The sequence below is a fragment of the Parasteatoda tepidariorum genome, chromosome 3, assembly GCF_043381705.1.
Source record: "Parasteatoda tepidariorum isolate YZ-2023 chromosome 3, CAS_Ptep_4.0, whole genome shotgun sequence".
Lineage (NCBI taxonomy): Eukaryota > Metazoa > Arthropoda > Arachnida > Araneae > Theridiidae > Parasteatoda > Parasteatoda tepidariorum.
In genome coordinates, this window is record NC_092206.1 from 36,771,445 (window position 1) to 36,791,848 (window position 20,404).

Genomic DNA, 20,404 nt, shown 5'->3' on the forward strand with positions numbered 1-20,404 from the left:
TGTCGTCTTTCCCGTAATCCATGCTGCGTTTTTCGAAAAAAGTGTTGTTGACCAGTGGTTTTTGGAACTAACTTTTAAAACCAACGTAACATTGCATTCTCCAGCGAAGGAAGTTTGCATTTTTGTACATTTTCTTTTAACCAGTATGCTCATTACCCAAATGCCGTTGTTGCTTACGTTGTTCTATATCACTTGGTGTGTTATGCTGGGAGATTTAATCAGAAAGTGTTCCGTGACGTTAGCATTCCATTTAACTTTATCTTTCATCCAGGAATATGAGGTGATTCACGATTTGGCAATTTGTTCAGAATCTGCCCTTTCAATGGCTATTTTCTTTTTGAGTAGTGCTCATTTTATCGAGGTGTTTCAAGTGCTGGCCCGAGCGCTAAAATTTTGGACATTGCCCCATGAAGATATACAACTGTTGGTGGATAGAACTGTGTCCAATATTATCTTCTGCATTGCTTTTTTCGCTGTAACGTACTTTGCTTCCAGAGTAGCAAGGGAAGATGAGAATTTGCGGAAAAATGTCAGGAGGCACGTTTACACATTTAGCTTGTCTGAAAAAGCTGGAGGTGATGGAGAAAGACTGGCACAATTCATGCGCTCAAGAGAAAGAATTATGCTTTCGGCTTGGAATATGTTTCTGTACAGCAGAAGTACACTGCTAGCTTCGGTTGGTGTTCTTAGTACATATAATCTTTTATTTATACAGCTAAACATAAATGATGAGAAACCTGACATCGAGTAAACGAGTAAGTAACAGATATTTTGAAGGAAAGCTTACAGATTTGTGTATCTTTGCAAGAGCTTTGATCTATCAGGACTAAATACGCTGGCTTACAAAATAATTTAATAGGCAATTATTCATAACGTGAGTTTTTCTCAATTTAAATTTTGCTCAGGTCAGAATATATGCTCGAAAGATTTTCATGTTTTCTAAGTGCTTGATTTAAAGTGTTTCAAGTGCTGACCAGAGTGCGGATATTGTCCTATAAAGATATACAACTGTTGGTAGACAAAACTGTGTCCGATATTATGTTCTGCATTGCTTTTTTTGGTAATGACGTTCTTTACTTCTAGAGTAGCAAGGGAAGATGAAATTTTGCGTGAAAAATGTCGGAAGACACGTTTACACTTTCAGCTTATCTGGGAAAGGTGAGGGTGGCGGAGAAATATTGTCACAGTTTCTGCGCTCAAGAGAAAGAATTATGCTTTCGGCTTGGAATGTGTTTCGGTATAACAGAAGTACTATGATAGCCTCGGTTGTTGTCCTTAGTAGCTATAATCTTTTATTTATCAAGCCAAATAAAAATGATGAGAAACCTGACACATATTATCTAGATATTATCTCTGATGTTGTCTAGATAACTGTCTTAGAACTAAATACGTAGGCTTACAAAATATTTTATTAATATATTATTCCTAACGGAAGTTTTGCTCACTCGAAATTTTGCCCATATCAGTATATATGTATACAAAGGAATTTTCCTGCTCGTGATATTATCCATGCAATATTTTGAACACTCATTATTCTGCACTTTGCCGTCACGTTCCATATACTTTCGTACCACGAGAGATTTTGTTTTTTGTGTGGTTTTGTCTTGAAAGATTATGTATATTTAAGATTTTATTCACCAAAAATAACGCTTGCGACAGATAATCTCCAGAAAACTTTATAGAACTCTGTCATTTTTAATGTAAGGAAGGATTGAAAGAATCCCTCCATTAAGTTTCAGTAACCATTCCATGGATTAATTTTACAGTGCAAAATAGTACATTAAAAATAACAGTATTTTCTGTAAATTTTTATTCCTGTAAAATTATTAATAAATGAACTAACCTGTGGATGAAAATCACATCTGATTTGCAAGATACCTCCAACATCATCGGCATCTGTTATTCTGATATTATCAATAACCGTTGTTCCAATTGGAGTATCCTAAAGTTAAAAAAAAATTATGTTTTGAATTTTATGAATTTAAATTTGCTGAAAAAAATTCATTAGTTTTTTTTTCTCATGGTAACAGCACTGAGATATGGAATATTTTTTAAATGTAATTTTAGTATTTAATTATGAGGTTAGATTACAATTATCCGATTTACAGTCATAATTAGCTCTAAACATTTTGAATTAAAAAAAGAGTCATGTAAGCCCTTTATTAAAGTTAAAGGTGCGGAAGAAAGAAGTATTTAAAAAAAAAAAATGTTTGAAATAAGGTAACATAAATAATAGTTAGTAAAATCCCATTGTAAAATTAAATTTTGATTGTCACATTTTTTTCCAAATAAATTTTATTTTTAATTTTAAAAACGGCTTGAAAGAAAATGATTTATGATGAATTAAGATGGAAAAAAAATTTCAAGAAGGATGAGAAAAATACTTGAAATATTATATCAGGAAAGAATACTACCAAGAAAGCGTACAGATATTCATTCGGATATACATGCAAAGCTTAATTGCATTTCAAATACTATTAATAGATTTATAACATTATTATTTTCTGAGGTGTATTAAGCTGAAATTTTTTTCATACATCTTTTATTCACTTACTTCTGGAATGCTTGTCTTGTAAGGTGTGTTATGAAAAACCGGTTCGTTGTCATTTTCATCCAATATTATAACAGTTACTGGAACTCTGACCTGAAAATCATTTGAAAAAATCTGTATTATTTGAAAAAGTCATGATTTACAAACCAAATTTGTTAGCGTAATCTTATTTATTAAATATACTACAACTTATTCAAGCATGAAATTGGTGAATAATAGATTAGTAGAATTATTAAAATTATTTCATGAAAATTAAATTGGAGTACAATTATTTCAAGAAAATTGAATGTGGTATGATGAAACAAAGGAAATTTTATCTAAAAAAAAATGACATGAATGATTGCAATTTTTGATTGTGAGGATCCCTCAAAAACTTGTTCTGCTGTGATAGCACCCATCTGTTTCGGAACATAAATTTTACAGCCAGTGGCGTACGCAGAATTTTTTCAAGGGGGGTGTTCATAATTTTCTGAAACTACTAAAAGAAATTTGAGTGTGTAATAAAGCACTATTATTTCCCTAATTTAGACAGCTAGACAATTTTGACTTTTTATTTGGACAGCATTGTTTAGTTAAATTTTAATTTGATTTTTTAAGTTTAGGAACATAATGTTATCTTCTGAAAAAAGTCCAATGTCATATGGGTGGGAAGTAGCACTTTGAGGACCACTTTCACATTCATCAGATTTTGTTACGCTAGAAACGTTTACTTCAACGGAAGTATCACATNTAATTTTTCACCGCATCTCCAAATTTCTCGAATTGTCTCTAAGACGACAGAACGTCTAGGATTCCAGAATCATCGCGTAAAGACCTCTCGAATGACATCTAGTCTCGAAAACTATACTGGCAGGACAGAAAGGAACCAGTCCGTAACAGTATCACATGAATTTGGTTTCAAAAGTACAACCCTATTATAGTAAATGTTTTTTCAGTATTCTGAGGAATACCGTGAGAAAAAAAAGTAGGCATAAGGCAAATAAAAGTATATAGTCTTAAAAAATAATAGCACGCACAATTTCTTGTAAAATTTTTATTTTTGCCATTTTATCTGAGCTCAAGGGGGGTGTTTAAACCCCTAAACCCCTCCCTTGCGTACGCCACTGTTTACAGCCCAAACCATGTGCATAATACTTTATAGAACAACGATTTCACGATTTCCAATTGTAGACATTACGATTGATAATTTTTTAGTTAAAAGAAGATTATTAAATTATCTAGACTCTTTTTAGGTTCTCTGTAAAGCATAATACGCTACCTGGTGGTGATTTTTAAACTAATTAGAATTAAATATTCAACTTTCGAATATAATATAACAGAATATTCTAAATAGAATATAACACTATAAATAGATTATTTTAAATAGAATAGAATATTCTCTAAATTGAATATTCTTCAGATCAGAATACTTAGAAACAAATAAAATTCTCATTATTTCTTTGCGTCATTATCCGATTTTAATGAAATTTTGTTTCACAGTTCTTATACTAGCTATCCTCAAAAAGTAAGTTTTATTACAAAATATCTATGCGATTTATGAATTACTAATTTTTTAAAAAAAACTTGCTATTGTTTCATTTTTTAAATTTAGAACTACTATTATTAAGTTAACTTATCATTATTTTGCCCTTTAATCTTACTATTAAATTTTTGTCTTGATATAACTGTTAGTGAACTTACTATGAATTAGAATACTTTTTTCCAAAGATCTCTACAAGTCTTTTCAGCAAAAGTGAACAATTGTCATATATTTTATTTTATCATCCTATATATGTCATTCGAATAAAAATTATAGCTTTGCCTTTGTTGATAGTATTAATTTTCAATTTAAAATCGTATAATCAATTTCAAATTTTTAAATATTGCAACAGAAAGAACAGAACATTCAGAACTTTATGAAGAAATTCTAAGTATCTAATTTAAAATACACAGTGATAGTGAATTAAATATTTAGTTATATAATTCTCTAGGTCTTAAGCATATGCAAATATTTAGATGAATGCCAAGCATTTATGTTAGGCGTGCTGAATTAAAAAAAGAAGTAGTGATTATATTTACTTATGCATTCGAATTATTAATAAAACTAATTCAGTCTTATAATGATTGAAATTGAATTAGAGGTACAATTTGTTATCTTCTTCTGTCTGCTCTAAAGCCGTTTGTCGGCCGCAGATGTCATCTCGATTTATTAGTCACCTCTACTTTCCATCTTTTAATCCATTCCCAAAAAATTGTTATGCAAAGGTAAAATAATAGTCTAACTGAACTAATATAGTTAAAAAAAATAAAAACTACTAATGAAGAGTTATAACTGTCTATTTTTTTAACTAAGAAAAGTGTTGCCCAAAAAGTAATGAATTTACTCACCAAATTATTATCTTGTCCAGCACCAACCACATCTTCAAGAGTCACGTAAAATCTTAGGCTGTCATTTTCCTAAAGTGTTTAAAGTAATTACTTTTTACCTTCAAGTTAAGTAAAGCATCTGCTTAGAAAAAATGTTCTAAAAATTATTGACTTATCATAACATTATTCAGTAACGTGAAAAATAATTTTACGATAAAAATATACTATTATTATATACTGATATAAATGAAAGTAATGTAAAAACTGATTTTCAAAGCTTAAACTGTTGAATCTTATTAAATTAGTTGAATTGAATTAGAATATATAAAATCGAATATTCAAATTGTATTTTTTGACAAATTATTCGATGAATCAAAAAGTAGAAGCGGATCGGTTTTTTTATTAGTTGCATGAATTTGAATTCTTCTATATTAGAAATTTTGGAATACGTTATTCAAATTTTTGCAATAACATTTGGATTTCTGTAGCTTTAATACGGTGAAAGGTTGAACCATATTTTCGTATGAATTAACATTCCATTTTTCTGCAACTTTAATACAGTGACAAGTTGAAACGTTTTGTCGTGTAAATTAATCTTCCTTAAAAGAAATAATGCCAAGAAACTGTAGTGGAAGGATGTATTTAATCATGAAAAAAATTTATTAGCTTCAAAAATTTTTAAAGTGGAAAAAGTTGATATGATGCAAACACTCAATTACAAGATGAGGTTGGTTGTATATAATGTTTTATGCCAATTAATGTATTATGTCAATTAACGTTTTATGCCAATTATGTCAATTAATATGTTAAAAAAATATAATTAATACTGACAATGCCATCATTTTGACCAACCTTACTATTTTACCTTATCTTGAAGAATGCCGATACCCAGCTTTTCATCTTTACTTTATTTTCCATATTTTCATTGATAAACTTAGCTTTATTTTTGTTAATTCTGCTTTGTTTTACTTTTCAGAATGGGCGTCTTGATTTTTTAGCTCTCGAAACATGGCGATTTTTTCACCTTAATAATCTTTGAAGCTGAATAATTTTTACTATCATCAAGTATAATCTTTCCTGAATTTAATCACAAGATTCAATTAAACGGTGACATGTTCCAATGTAAAGATCTCAATGATTGTAATACATCCTCTTTAACATCTTCATGATTGTAACACCTTTATGATTTCAATTTTAAATCTTTATGATCAAACATCGTAGTATATTCTTTTACATTCGAATTATAGTGCAATAATTTAACGTTAAATACAAAATTATTCTTATTATGGAAAGTTGCGCGTGCTAATTTGCTAAAACTTAGACGTGTAAATCATTTGTAAGTACATTAGTATTAATTCATGTTACCTCATAGTGTATATCATTAGATTTATCTGAAGTACTTCTAAAATAAGAATATTTTCCATAACTTCTTAATTTCAAAATTATTTTCTAGGTATAAGGTATTTTAGACAGTACTTACCTCTCTGTCAATGGGTTCAGCAACTGTAATTATTCCAGTTGTACTGTTTACACGAAATCTATCTGTCCCCTCAAGCCCGTATGTAATTGTAGAATTTTCTGGGTCAGAACCCAATAATTGGAAAAACACAGAACCTGAAAGAAGTAGTTTTTTTGATTCATAAAGCAATTAACTATATTTAGCAAATAATATTTGGTAAAGGTATTATTTACATCCATACTGCATCTAGAGCTTATTCTTCGATAAAACACTTCGAACGTTTTCAGTACTTTAGCAAATGTTAAACTAATCAAAGTTTTTATTTATTTAAATAAGTTTTGTTAAATAAGTTTTTCTTTTATTTAAAAAAACTATGACTAATACATCTCGGTTCTCCACTATGTCTCAAAAGAAAATTTTAAGCCTCATGAAACTTTTTGCCATGAATAAAGTTTTAACTAAAAATTGCGATTGTAATATTTTAACTGTATAAGCTTTACATGAGAGGGGAATTTATAATGAAACTATAATAAATACGTATTTTTAAATTTTAAATATGCTTTTTTGTTTTTAAAAGTAAATAAGTTTAGTTACAATAATACACTATGGAATGGAATAAAATAGAAATTTAAATTAGGCTAAAAATAAACGTATTTAAACTAAGATGCAGAAATCTCATTATAAATAACGTAATTTTATAGTAATTTTGGCCTTTTGTTGTTGGTGCAAATTCTTGCAGAATAATTTTTTTTTATTGTTTTCTGAAATAAAATTCCTCTAAATTTTTTTTTGATAGATAAATTTTGCAAACTTAAAGTTTAGTTTTGTTCTTTCTTAAATTAAATTTCTCAAAGAAATTTTTTTAGATAGATAAACTTATTTATCATATTGTAGTTGGTAACGAGTTCAATTAAAAACTTGTTAATGAAAAAGTCTGCAGAATTTTTAAATAATTCTAAGCATTAATGCAGTAGTTTGCTTAACGATGAACAGATCGAGATTTTTTTTAATAGGTACATTAAGGACATTTACTCCGGACATTGGATGTTTTCATCGAAGTTGAAAAATCAAAATAAGTAATACTCGGTAACTGGTTTATTGAAATTTTTATAAGAATGAAAGCGTATTTAATAGTAGCAACAAATATTTTATATCGGAATGTCATTTTAGTTGCAGAAAACTGATTGATAAACATTTGGATAAACATTTACAATACATAAGTTTCAAGAAACTATAGCTTACCAATGGGGGTGTTTTCTTTAATAACAGCTAAATCAATGTTTCTTAGGAAAATAGGTGGACGATTGGCAACTGATAGGCCTAAAAATAGAAACGTGTAAATTTAAATTATAACAAATCATACCTCTGGGGATACTGATCCAGGAGTTTCCTTGTCTTCGGGATCGGTTCAAAATTACAAGTCTACAAAGTTGAAAATTAATGGTCGTAAACCCAAAATTGCGGCTGTTCAACGACAGTTATAAAATTATAAAATAAAATTTGAATTGAAAGAGAATAATAAACGAAAATTTCGTTGAGTGATAAGATAATTATTAATAATAATAAATTTTAAAATTCCAGTACTAGTTGGGCCATTCTCACAAAAAGGTGATTTTTTAAGTCCCTGAGCAATAAATATTAGAAACTACAGCAGATTTCTTAATATTTCTCTTCATCATTTTTCGTGAAGTTCTTAACTAACAAATCATATGCATTTCTGCTAAATGTATTTAATATTTCATTCTTATTTTTTAATAAACATGACTTCAAAATCCCCTCCGTGGACGTCCCTACGTCTGTGGCACAAAATAATTTTTAATGGCTGTTAAACAATTTAAATGTTATTTTAATGATTTTTGTAGTTTAACCTAGTTAAGTGTTTATAATGACTTTTTATTTAATATTTAAAAAAAAATTATTTTTGTAAAATAAATGACTAGTAAACGTTATCCATCAAAAATGAAGTCTCCCTGCATGGACAATTAATATAGTTCTGTAAATATGCAATAAAGGGCAGCATATGCGAAATCCCTATAAGACAGCTGCTGGGAGGGGTAACCATTCCATTTTCTAATGTTAAATATCAGTTGTTTTTGTTCTCTTTGGTGTCAGTTTTGGATTGTTGTGTTCAACTGGGGTTTGGCAAAGTTCTCACCGTATACTCCGTGGACATCATAAAGAAGGTAAGAGAAAATTATTTTATTTTTGATAGATGAATTTTAGATTGCAAAAATAGTATATTTAATAAAAAGAACTGCCCCATTTTTGTAACTTTAAAATTAAAAATCAGAAAAATTCAAGAACTAGTTTTTGTCTCCTCCGTGGACGTCCCCTCCGTGGACATAACAAGTCCACGGAGGAGAAGACACAGTCAATGTAAGAGACAATGTGTTAGATAACCATAATACAATTTTAATAATTAAAAAACTATTTTCTTTTAATTGATATTTTTTAAAATGGAACAAATGTGTTAATTTGTTTCTATTTTTAAAGAAAATCAATTAAGTTTAACTTTTTCTTATCGGAGAAGTAAATATTGGCAATTTTTCTAAATAATTTCTGTGATGTTTAACATTTTTTTTCTCTTCAAATTTTAGGAAAAAAATGGCAAAACCAAAATGTAAAAAAAGAAAGCAATCAAATGTTCAAATGCAAAAGAGAAGGGAACAGAAAAAACTTAGTATGAGACAAGCTAGACAGAAATTAAAAGAAAACCCTATATTGTTTGAAGAAAGTAAAAAAAAAAAAAAAAAGCAAGAAACTTTAAAATCTGTATCAGAAAGAGATTTAACAGAATAATCGTGATTAAATGTACTTAAATTTCTAGAAATTGATAGAGCAAGCCGTTTGTGCCCAGGGAAAAAAGAAACAATAACAAGAAGAAAAGAGAAAAAACAAAAACGTTATTTGGATGACAGTATGTTTAACTTGCATAAAATGTTCATAAAACAGTACCCTCAACACTCAACTTTCATGTGGAGTCTGAATTTTTATTTCAATAGTCTTTACAATTTAATTTATTAATATTCAGTAAGAGTTACTTAAAAAATTGTACAACTAGGTAAAAAATGGATGTTTCCTTTCATAGCAGCATGATTAATCGGAAGTAGCTCCATCTCTAATAATGAAATATTTTATTACTTACTTATTAATGTTAAACTCATATCAGTTGTACCCAATAGTTAATGAATTAGTCTTCATTAACATTTTATATTTTATAACATAAAATGTCTCCTCCGTTGACTATAACATCTCCTCCATGAACAAGGCAGAACTGCCATGAACAAGGCAGAACAAGGCAGGCTCCATGAACAGGCACTTTTGGTTCATCATCCGTAAAATCCATTTTGCCGTTTTACAGAAATTATTCATAGTTTACAGTGATTTTATGATAATAATTACTGTAAAAATTATGGTACATCAAATCCTTAAAATATACCTATAAAAATGGATTTTACGATAAAAAGTACAGACAGAACTTTTACAAAACAAACAATGCGGAAAAAAGACTATTTATACGTGTGTAATCCATTTATATTACTTTTAAACAGAATCTAAATATACTCCGCATTTTTGCAATCACAGTATTATATTCATGTTGACCTAAACACTGCATTTTGTAATTTAAGTGGATCACTGACCAAAAATTCTTTGTGCACACCTGTTATGATGCTCACTTTATTTTATTTTTTTATTTTACTCTCTGTTTTTCCCTTTATAGGTATATACAACTGAACTGATTTCAAAACTTGCTGCAATTTTGTAATAAATTAATGTATTTCAAAAATCAATATCAATAGACAAATCAGTTTATCAATATACTACACTTGCTAACGAAGAAATTAAATGCCGTATTATTGAAATGCAAAATTAAAAATCGCATCAGAAATGAAATTTATGCTATATTCAGTATTATAACTCATCCGTAGGGCAGATGGAATGTTTGTAATTGTCTGGAAGGCCACCTTTTCACGATCACATTGTAGGCTGGAGCCAAAATATAAGTTTTACTTTATGTTTTCTAAAAAAAAAAAAAAAAAAAAAAAAAAAAAAAAAAAAAAAAAAAAAAAAAAAAAAAAAAAAAAAAANTAAGCAAACGGAAGTGCAATTTACTGTGAAATTATTTTATCGCTTATTTATTAATGTTACTTCTGTACATATTTTAGTTTTTAGCTTTTGAAGCAGGTTATTTATTAAAAAGATTGTATTTTATATAATATCCAGCAAATCGCAGAAGCAGTAATCAAGACGCATGGAAACATTTGATTCGGCTATGTCATAGACACGACAAGGAAGGATTGTACTTTATTGTTCACAATATTTGTGAACAGATTTAAAAATATATAAATTCCAAAAAAAAACAAAAAACTTCCTTTAATCAGAGTATAGCCCGTTCTTGAAAATTTAAATTTGCCCTTATTATTTTGGTTACTTTTATTTTCCAAAAAATGCATAAAATTATTAAAAACTGATTAAAATCTACTTCCTATGTAATTCCTAAGATTAATGCTGAGTATGTTTAATCACTAAACTGGTTTAAACCATGTTTATTAGTAAGGCTAGGTAATTATAAACACGAATCTTGTCAAAACGAATTTCTGATAGCAATATAATTCAAAGTGCAAATGTTTTTGTTAAACCACAATTCTAAAGAAGAAATCTTTTTAATTTTGTAGACGAAAATTGCTTGTGTATTTAACGATGAAGTCATAGGAGTTTCTTAAGCTTTTTTCCCCTTCATAATCTTTGTGTTTTCTTAAATCCTACGCTTTCAAAAAGTCATTCACCGTAAATTATGATTCATTCAAATTTTTAGAGGATTTTAACAGATTGTCAAATGTATTCATTCAAATGCATTTAATCCTGTAAAACTTTTGCAATTCTTTTCGGCTTATCGATTTTTTTAAAAATTCTGGAGGACAATGCCCTTTTATCCACAAACACCAATTTTTTTATTTCTTATATAGCATGTGCTGTTTTTCTTTTCTTGATATCACATGGATGGCTAACTTTGCAACGAAACGTGAACAAAAATTCTGAAGAAGATAAATGACACTCAAATATTCCTTCGTACACTTAAAATTTGTTTGTACACCTGGAAAAATTTGCCGTGTTTCTGTCTCTTTGGAAACTCCAAAGAGCTTTGTTAATGATTTTGGTAAAATTAACAGTATATAATTAACTATTCGAGGACTTGATAATATGTGATATAATAAGTGACAAAATTCGGTAAACGTGTTTAAAAATCTTAATTTTATCATGATTCCTTAGAGCATGGTATAAAAACCATTCAGTCAAATTTAGTTTAAGAGTTATGTACTTTTTACTAAATGTGTGATAAACTATGATTTTGAAAACCATAGCTTTCGGTAAACCGTTTCTATAACAGAACAAACTATCAAATGATTGGTTTAAATACCGTATTCAGCTTTTGCTCCTAGAATTATAGTTTTTCTTACCGGAAATGTTATTACCACTCAGTACGGTAATTTTACAAATTTGTTTCTCTCAGTGTAAGAGTTTATTTTCCCAAAATATATTGAGACAAATAAAATTTGAAAGCTTTTTTTATGTGTTAAAAAAATGTAAAACTTATAAGCATAAGCAGCCGAAAAAGGCCGCAATTTTACTTTAACAAACGAGAAGATTTATCTTACTTCCATGAATTATGCAAGGTTAGGGATTTACGCATATGCTCTAAAAACGATGATACGTGTCTAAAATAACTCAATTAATAGGAATCAATAACAGCGTGGTAAACAATAAAACAATAACTCCACTAAGATAATGTTGATTCATAGTCAAATTTCATTTTCCTCTTTTATAAATTTATTGAAGACATAATAAAGCTTCTATTACAGAAATATAGCAAAAATAAACTAACTTTTATATTTATTAATTTTTTCCCTTATAATTATAATTAATGAATAATTATATTACACATACTGCAAAACTTTCGTAAAACTGAGTACCGTATTGCCGTTGTCTTGAACCTTAATAAGGTGTAAGTTTGCTACATACTTAATAAGGTGTCAAATTTGAACTACGTTTCCAATCAAGTTGAATTGTATCTCGTAATTAAGTTTGAGAGTGTCATAAAAGGGTTAAACTTCGAACGATATGAAGGAAGTAGGAAGTCTCAATGATGATTCGATACTCGAAAATTTTTTTAACAATGTATAGCACAATTCATTTGAAAAGAAAAATAACAATGATTAAAGACATATCAAAGATTCTATTAAAGAAATATAGCAAATTGAAAGAAACTTAGGATTTTTTAGTGATTTATATTCATGAATGTTTCTTCCCTATATTTATATTTAATGTATAATTATATTACACATACAGCTACATTTTCATAAAAATTAATATCATATTCTACAATAATAACGTTGTTTTATACCATAATAAAGTACAAATTTCCTATAATAAGGTGTCAAGTTTAACTGTGCTTCGATTCAAGTTGAATCGAAATTCAAGAGGTTAGTAGGTTCAACTTAGAACGATATGAAGGAAGTAGAAAGTCTCAACGATGGTTCGATGCTTGTCAAAATTTGTAACAATATATAACACGACTTATTAAAAAAAATAACATTTAAGAAAGCAGTTGTAAAGGATTAAGTAATATTTGAATTCAATGACACTTTTGTTAAAATTAAGCGAAATTCCATGTTTTTTAATTATGTACAGTTTCATATTTAGTCATAATTTTTCATTTTTAAGGAGAAGCAACTCAACTAATGCCAATAAAATATGATAAAATTCCATGCAAGATAATTCTTGTACAATTGCTTGTAATTGTTATTTTACTCATAATTTTGCAAGATAATTCACTGTTACAAAATACGACTCATATCTTCTTTACAATACCTCATTCATTTATTTTTTCTCTACAAAATTCATTTAAAAAAAGGCAATATGATTAGAAAATTTCGATTAAGTTATAAATTTGTGAGAAAATTGAATAAGAATACTTATTATGAAGGTTGTATTTACCTAAATAGCTAAATAGTACTAAAGCTGAAAATATCATTTTAGTCTATGGTACATGTGGTGACTGTTATGAGCTATACCTGAAAATAAGAAATTTCCTTATTAAAAACACTGAAAATAATAAAATGTGTTATAATGAATAATATAATTCAAACAATAATGCTGGTAACAAAAGGAGGAATTTTAAAAAACTTCTTTATGATTCATTAAACAAACTATTTAATTTATTTCTGATTTTATTCTTTCAAATTGTAAAAACTGTACGGTAGAAAGGTGTCTAATATGCGATAATTTTCAAACATTTGAAACAATTTTGAAACAATTTTTGAGACAGTTTTGAAACAATTTTGAGTAGCAAAAATATTTTTAATCATTTTATAATGCATACAAGACATGATTATTCATTACGTTCAATCATTTATACACTGAGAGAAAAGAATGGACAAAAATAACAGAATATGGTAAAATTTGTCGTGTCTCTATGGCTCTATGGAAACACCAAAAATCTTAAGCGGTAATTTTTGATAAAGCGCTTTCATAATAATTTTGGTAAAACTTACAGTTAAAATATGGTATTCAAATATGTGATAAGATTTGGAAAATATGGTAAAATAAAGCAATATTATCATAATACATTACTGCATGGCATAAAAACCATTTACTTGGTTTAATTTACTTTTCAATATTTTTTGTTGTTGCTAAGTGTGGGTTAATAGGAGCTATCATTTTGATAGCCAGAATTTCAGGTTAACCATTAGCATATGAATGTAAAAATTGCCAATTCAATAGTTTAAATACCGAATATTTTGTTTTTATTAACCAAAATCGTTATGATGTTTCTTTATTTATCTTTTTTTTTTCTTAATTTTTTTACCCGAAACGTTATTACTATACAGTATGGTATTTTTATAAGAATTTTTTTCGTCGTATGACACATCACGTTTAAAGTGTCTATTAAAGTCACATGAAAATCATCAATAAACTTTCGCTTTTGCATGGATAATGACATTAATAAGCACTGAATAAATAAATAATTCCATGATAAATGAAAACGCATTTTTAAAACTTGATGAACACATGACTACTAAAATTAATTTTGCAACACTGACAGTAATGCTGCAAAATTGTATTTTTACCAGATATTACACTGTTTTAAAATAAAAAAAAAGAAACTGCACGCATGAATGCTAAAAACGTAGTTTAAAAGAAAAGTATTTCTGCATCTATACAAGTTTAGAAGCATTTTTATAATTTGCAAGACAGAAATAAAAGATATGCTCTCTTTTGAAAATTTTATATTTTTTTGATGACAGGCATTTGTTCTACTCAGCGGTTTGTTTCAGTTTTTTTTATCTGCGCTTTAGTCCAACTACAAACCTTGAACCAGAAAACGTGAGTAATCCTTGAAACCAGTATGAAGAGAAAATGTTATTAAGGGTGAAATTCCGAAACTAAAATGAATGAATTCTTAAAGTTTATATATTTTTTTTAAAGAAGGAAATAATTGTTTTAAATTATAACGGTAAATGTCACTAGAAGCTCATGATTGAAAATGTTTTTAAAAATGTGGAGACTAATTGATTTTTTGCCGTTGTACTATTTAATAAATTTACAAAAACTGCTCCCCCATACTTTAAATTTTTTTCAAGCTTTGGAAAATTAATTTTCTAAATTTCGATGTAACTGAATACGCTTTAAGTTTAGTTTAGTTTAGAATATGCTTTAATATTGTTTTTTTTCATGTAAAAATGTGTTTGGAGTATGAATAGATGCCCATATAAAGCTAAGCACAGGTAGTTCAAGGGGTTAAAATTCGTTTCTACTTCCGATTTATTTTTTAGCCTAAGCTAGAAAAAAGCAGCCATCCAATATTATGCTATTACAAACAAATTCAAAAACTCCACTATCAGGCTATGATGCTACCCAAAAAATAACAAATGGTGATATTTTACACAAATATAGCGAAAAAACGGATAAAACTCAAACATGGCAAACTTTACGGTTTTTCTATGTTTAGTAATTTCCTCAAATTTCTTTACGATTCACGACCTTTAAGAATTTGAAAATTACAGAAAATTTTTATGAAGGGTAAAATTACGCTTAAATTTAAACACAAATAACAGCAATAAAACTTCCTAGAATATCAAGCCTGTTCACACATTGTCACGTAAACATAACATAAGCGGAGGGATACACCGGAAGTTTTCTGCATTTCTTCCGGTTTTAAAAAGCTTCTTATTGTTTACATTCAGTCATCCATCCATAGCTTTCTGTTGTCCCTTTGCCATTGACTGTCGAATCTTACTAAATATGTTCCTGCGCTACAAGATCTTCGTTCATGATTAATAATTTAAAACCTTATTGGATTAAAATTCTAAGTTATATTATATACGTGACGTAGATAATCAGAAATTAAGATTATGATTTTGGACTTGGATCCTTCCTTAATTCAAAAAATATCCAAAGACTGCCCTTTGTATCTTTATTCACTAAGACCTGCGAAATTTTAATACTTTACAATACAAATTAATCTTTCACACATAATGAAGACTAAAATAAGATCTGTCTCCAAGAAATTTAAATTTTTCAAAATTTTATTTAGAACCTTTCTTCAATTATAATCACACGGAATTCGATTTGATGCTTTGTGAAACTGCCAAGTTGATTTTTATTTATTTATTTCCAGCTAATATAAAAGGTGAGAACTAAAAATTAAAAAGTCAAGCAGCAGTTTATGTCTGCGAAAAATGCGAAACCACCAATGATATATCTTGCGTTATTGCCTCTATTGTTTTCGGTTGCTTGAATTAATGCATTGTTTTATATCGTTTAACAAAGGCAATTTACTCTTAAGGAAAGGTTTAAGTCTTCCGTTTTCACCGCTGCTTATTCAATGCAAGGAGGGCATTCTTTTCTTATTTCAAGAAGAATTTTAGAACTGGTCTCATTATGTGGTGAACTATAAATCTTTAAACTGCCTTAAAAAAGGTAATTTAATTGTTCTTTTAAAGAAAAAAAAAACAGTATTTATTTTTACACTTACACACAATTTCACTCAACGTAAAGGAAAATTTAATTTTTCAATAAAAAGTTAAAAGAAGATTATCTTAATTAGTTAATGTATAACGGCATGTATAATGCTATGTATGACTGCATGGTATCTACAATGATATATCTGAAGGCGTGGCATGTATAATGTGCATGTATGTATAATATGTATGGCATGTATAATGTTATCAATTACAAACAGACGTTTCTCTGCTTATCTTTCTTTTTACATTACATGATGCTTTTAAAATACAATAATTCCTATTTTAAAAAGCTAGGAAGCTTTTAATTGGCTTTCAGTAGTTTTTTTTAAAATTTTTATATATTTTTTTTGCATGAAACAAATTTTTTATGTTTCAAATCGTACTCTTATTTATATGTTTTTGTGCGTTAAGAAAAACTCTTAGTTAATTTCTTCACAGACACTAATTCTTTATAATCAATTATTAATATCCCCTGACAATATCCCCCAATTCAAATTCATCAAAAGATTGTTAAAAATTATTCAGTTATTAACTTGACAAAACACTGAAAAATAGAAGTAGTTACGTACCAATAAATATGTAGGATGACGTTACAGTTAGGGAAAAGAAATTAATCCTCTTACGTAAAAAATTTATGATCCTTATATTGACTCTCAAATAGGCTTCTAAAATAGTATTTATGTAAAGTATCAATCAAGGAAAAAATAAAATTATTTTTATCGAGTTTTATAAGAATCTGCATCGTAACATAGTACAGAGAGCAAAATAAAAAAACTGACCATCCTGAATAACTTTCGATCTAATGATAGGATCTTTACGTTCTAGAACTCACTTTTAATGATTCGAGGGTGTAACCTCAAATATGCTAATCAGTTAGTGCAGACGATATTTTAAGTTGTGGAATCAGACACAAAAACGTACTTTCTCTGAATAAATATGCCTTTGTTTCTACGAATTTGGATATCTCACTCCCAGCTACAATCTTTGTCCTTTTAGTTTGGTCAGGAGATCTGAATAAAGTTTGGGTCCCTTAATGTTAACTATCGATATGCATCTGATTTGATGAAAGAAATTTTCAGTTTTAAACAAATAATAGGATCAAAAACTCGAAGACCAATTGTTTTTTTTTATGAGACGAATCGAAAAATACAGTATCTATAGATTACAGTTTCATAATCTATTGTATTGAGAAGTTTTTTTTAAGAGTAATTAATGCATATACTTTTTAACATATTGATTTTTATTTTAAAAGCGTTTTATACTTGAATCTAAATATGCAAAGAAAAAAAAATAATTAGTAAATTTTTAATTATGTTGCAAGTTTGAATCATATAGTACAGTGATACATCACTTAAAATTTATGTCCATAACTTTTATATTTTTGTATTAATTGAAAATGTTTTATTGAAATTTTTTTTGTTTGTTTTTCATCATTTATGATAAAATGATAAAGTGTCAAATTTAAATAATTGATAACATGTTTGTTTAAATTTTAATTTTCAAATTATAATATAAAGGAGTAATTATTTATTATATTAACAAATAATTTTTTTCCAACAAATAGTACTAAAATTTCAATTTCTGGAAATGGATGTTTAGTTTTAATAACAACATCGACATAACCAACAACAAATTTAGTGCAAAATTAATATTTTTAGTGATATTAAGGCGTAAAGATTTTTATTCATTTTATGTAAATGATTAAATGCTAAAATTAAGTTTAAGAAAACCTGGTTAGATTTTTTAGAAATAATAATATATGGTTGTATCTTAAGCAAAAAAAAACAAAAAAACAAAAAAAACAACAACAATTTTTTTAATTTATGGAAAGTATTTTAGCAACAAAGTATTTAGAAAATATTTCAGAATCAAAGTATTTTAAATTTTTTAACTTCAGAGCACTCTGCTATTTAATTTTTATTTAAAAGGTAATTTAAAATTTGGAAAATAACAAAGTTTGTATTTTGTACAAAATTTCTTTTTCAATGAATGCTAAATAAATGCAATGAAGTCAATTCATTCTCATAAATGTCTAAACGATTTTCATGGGTGGTAAATTATGTTATAATTTAAATAATTGATTTATTTTTGTCATTTAATGGCANACAAAGTATTTTTTAGAAAGTATTTCAGAATCAAAGTATTTTAAATTTTTTAACTTCAGAGCACTCTGCTCTTTAATTTTTATTTAGAAGGTAATTTAAAATTTGGAACTTTGTATTTTGTACATAATTTCTTTTACAATGAATGCTAAATAAATGCAATGAAGTCAATTCATTCTCATAAATGTCTAAACGATTTTCATGGGTGGTAAATTATGTTATAATTTAAATAATTGATTTATTTTTGTCATTTAATGGAAATATATTTGACATTTTTAAATGAAACTACTATTGATGACTTTATTACAGTTGACATTGACATTATTTAATGAAAACATTATGAACATTATTTAATGGAAACATATTTAACAAGGGTAAATTATGTTATTTTTAAAAAAATTTATTTTCTCAGTTAATGGAAATATATTTGACATTATTTTGTGGAAACAATATTAATAACATTATTACAATTGACATTATTTAATGAAAAAATATTTGACGCAGGCAAATTATATTATTATTTAAATAATTATTTTTTTTTCTCATTTAATGGAAACTATTTGATTATTATTAATTTTACAAAAATGGAATTGTTTATATATTTTTCTGATTCAATGAAAATATAGTTTCTAATCTTTCTTAAAATAAATGTATAAACAGTTCTTCAAAACAGATGAAGTTTATAGCGTTTATTTATTTTCCTTTAAATGCAAACGTATTTTTATCTAATAAAAGAAATTTATAAGTAACTTTACATTATATTAAGCTTATCTACATTCATACAAATTAACTATATCGTCATTTGTTTTGAACTTTCCTAATAATAATGACTACATATTATTTTTAGGTTGCACAAGTTTTATGTACTAAGCTTTGCAGTGATTTCTTAAAAATGTGTAAGCATTCATAATCTTTTACACTTTATGAACAAAAATTGGGATTATTTATTAAAAGACATTGAAGCAACGAATCAAAACACTACTTTTGTTTTACCAGTCTTGTTAAAAGCAAACGCCCAAAAATAGATTTATACTCACCCACTTATCGGGATTTTCTCAGTTTTCTATTCTGTATAATAAACAGCAAACTTAATAAATAATTAGTATCATAACGATTTCACAAACTATTAATCCAAATGTTGTGGCTAGGTTTCAACTACCATTGAAAGACCAGTATTGGTTTTAGTGTATATTGTTCTAAAATGACAACAACAGGTTCATCTTCTTTCAAGAACAAACACACCTGAAGGCGGTATTCTTGAGATCTCACAAAGACGTGGCCTCTTCCGACTACGGCATGAAAGAAACTGTAGAACCGGTTTTTCGAAGTTCCTCCATTCTTTCGGTTATGGCTTACCTGTTGGCCTGTTTTTAAGGTGAGGGTAGGGATAGGAAGGAAGAGGGGAAGAATACTCGGGACTAAAGGGTCCTGACAGACGCTTTTATAAATATTTGATGAGCAACTACTCCGTTAGACTAAATCACAAAATTTTGTTTAATAGAACAGTTTGATTATTGTGTTAAATTTTTTTTTAAAAATTTCCTTTTTAAAATGGTGAAATACCAGATTAGTATAATCTATATACTGTTCTTCCTTATTATTAAAACCATATTTTCCATATTAAGGCTACTCTGCCCTCTCCCGAAAAAAAAAAAGGAAAAGAAATACCAGGTCAAAAAACATAATCATAAATAAAAAAAGGCCATCAGACATAATGAGTTTTAATGTGCCAGATTTCGTACCGTTAAATATGGTGTGCACTTTATTAATTAATACATTAAAGACCTATTTTTCATTTCTCGAACCAGTTGTTGTTGACGCGCCATTAAGGCAGAGGGGGTGCGATTGTTTTTGTTTTTCAGTGGCGCCATCTATGGCCAAGAATTCGATTTCTGCCACACCATACGTCGCACCCGTTTAC

At 27.7% G+C, this 20,404-nt stretch overlaps 1 protein-coding gene across 2 annotated transcripts in view; it reads right to left on the reverse strand.

Moving 5' to 3' along the window:
* Positions 1-19,793, reverse strand: part of LOC107438376 (cadherin 87A) — a 68,760-nt gene extending 48,967 nt beyond the window's left edge. For both annotated transcript variants that reach the window (XR_011636379.1, XM_071178496.1), the window contains exons 1-7: positions 19,521-19,793; positions 13,353-13,429; positions 7,599-7,676; positions 6,378-6,511; positions 4,919-4,987; positions 2,555-2,644; positions 1,844-1,942 (exon numbers count right to left, since the gene is read on the reverse strand). Coding sequence is in view for 1 of the 2 variants with exons in the window: in XM_071178496.1 (XP_071034597.1) it covers positions 1,844-1,942; positions 2,555-2,644; positions 4,919-4,987; positions 6,378-6,511; positions 7,599-7,676; positions 13,353-13,389 (507 nt within the window). In the remaining variant the exon portion in view is untranslated. The remainder of the gene's footprint in view (positions 1-1,843; positions 1,943-2,554; positions 2,645-4,918; positions 4,988-6,377; positions 6,512-7,598; positions 7,677-13,352; positions 13,430-19,520) is intronic.
* Positions 19,794-20,404: the final 611 nt, after the last annotated feature.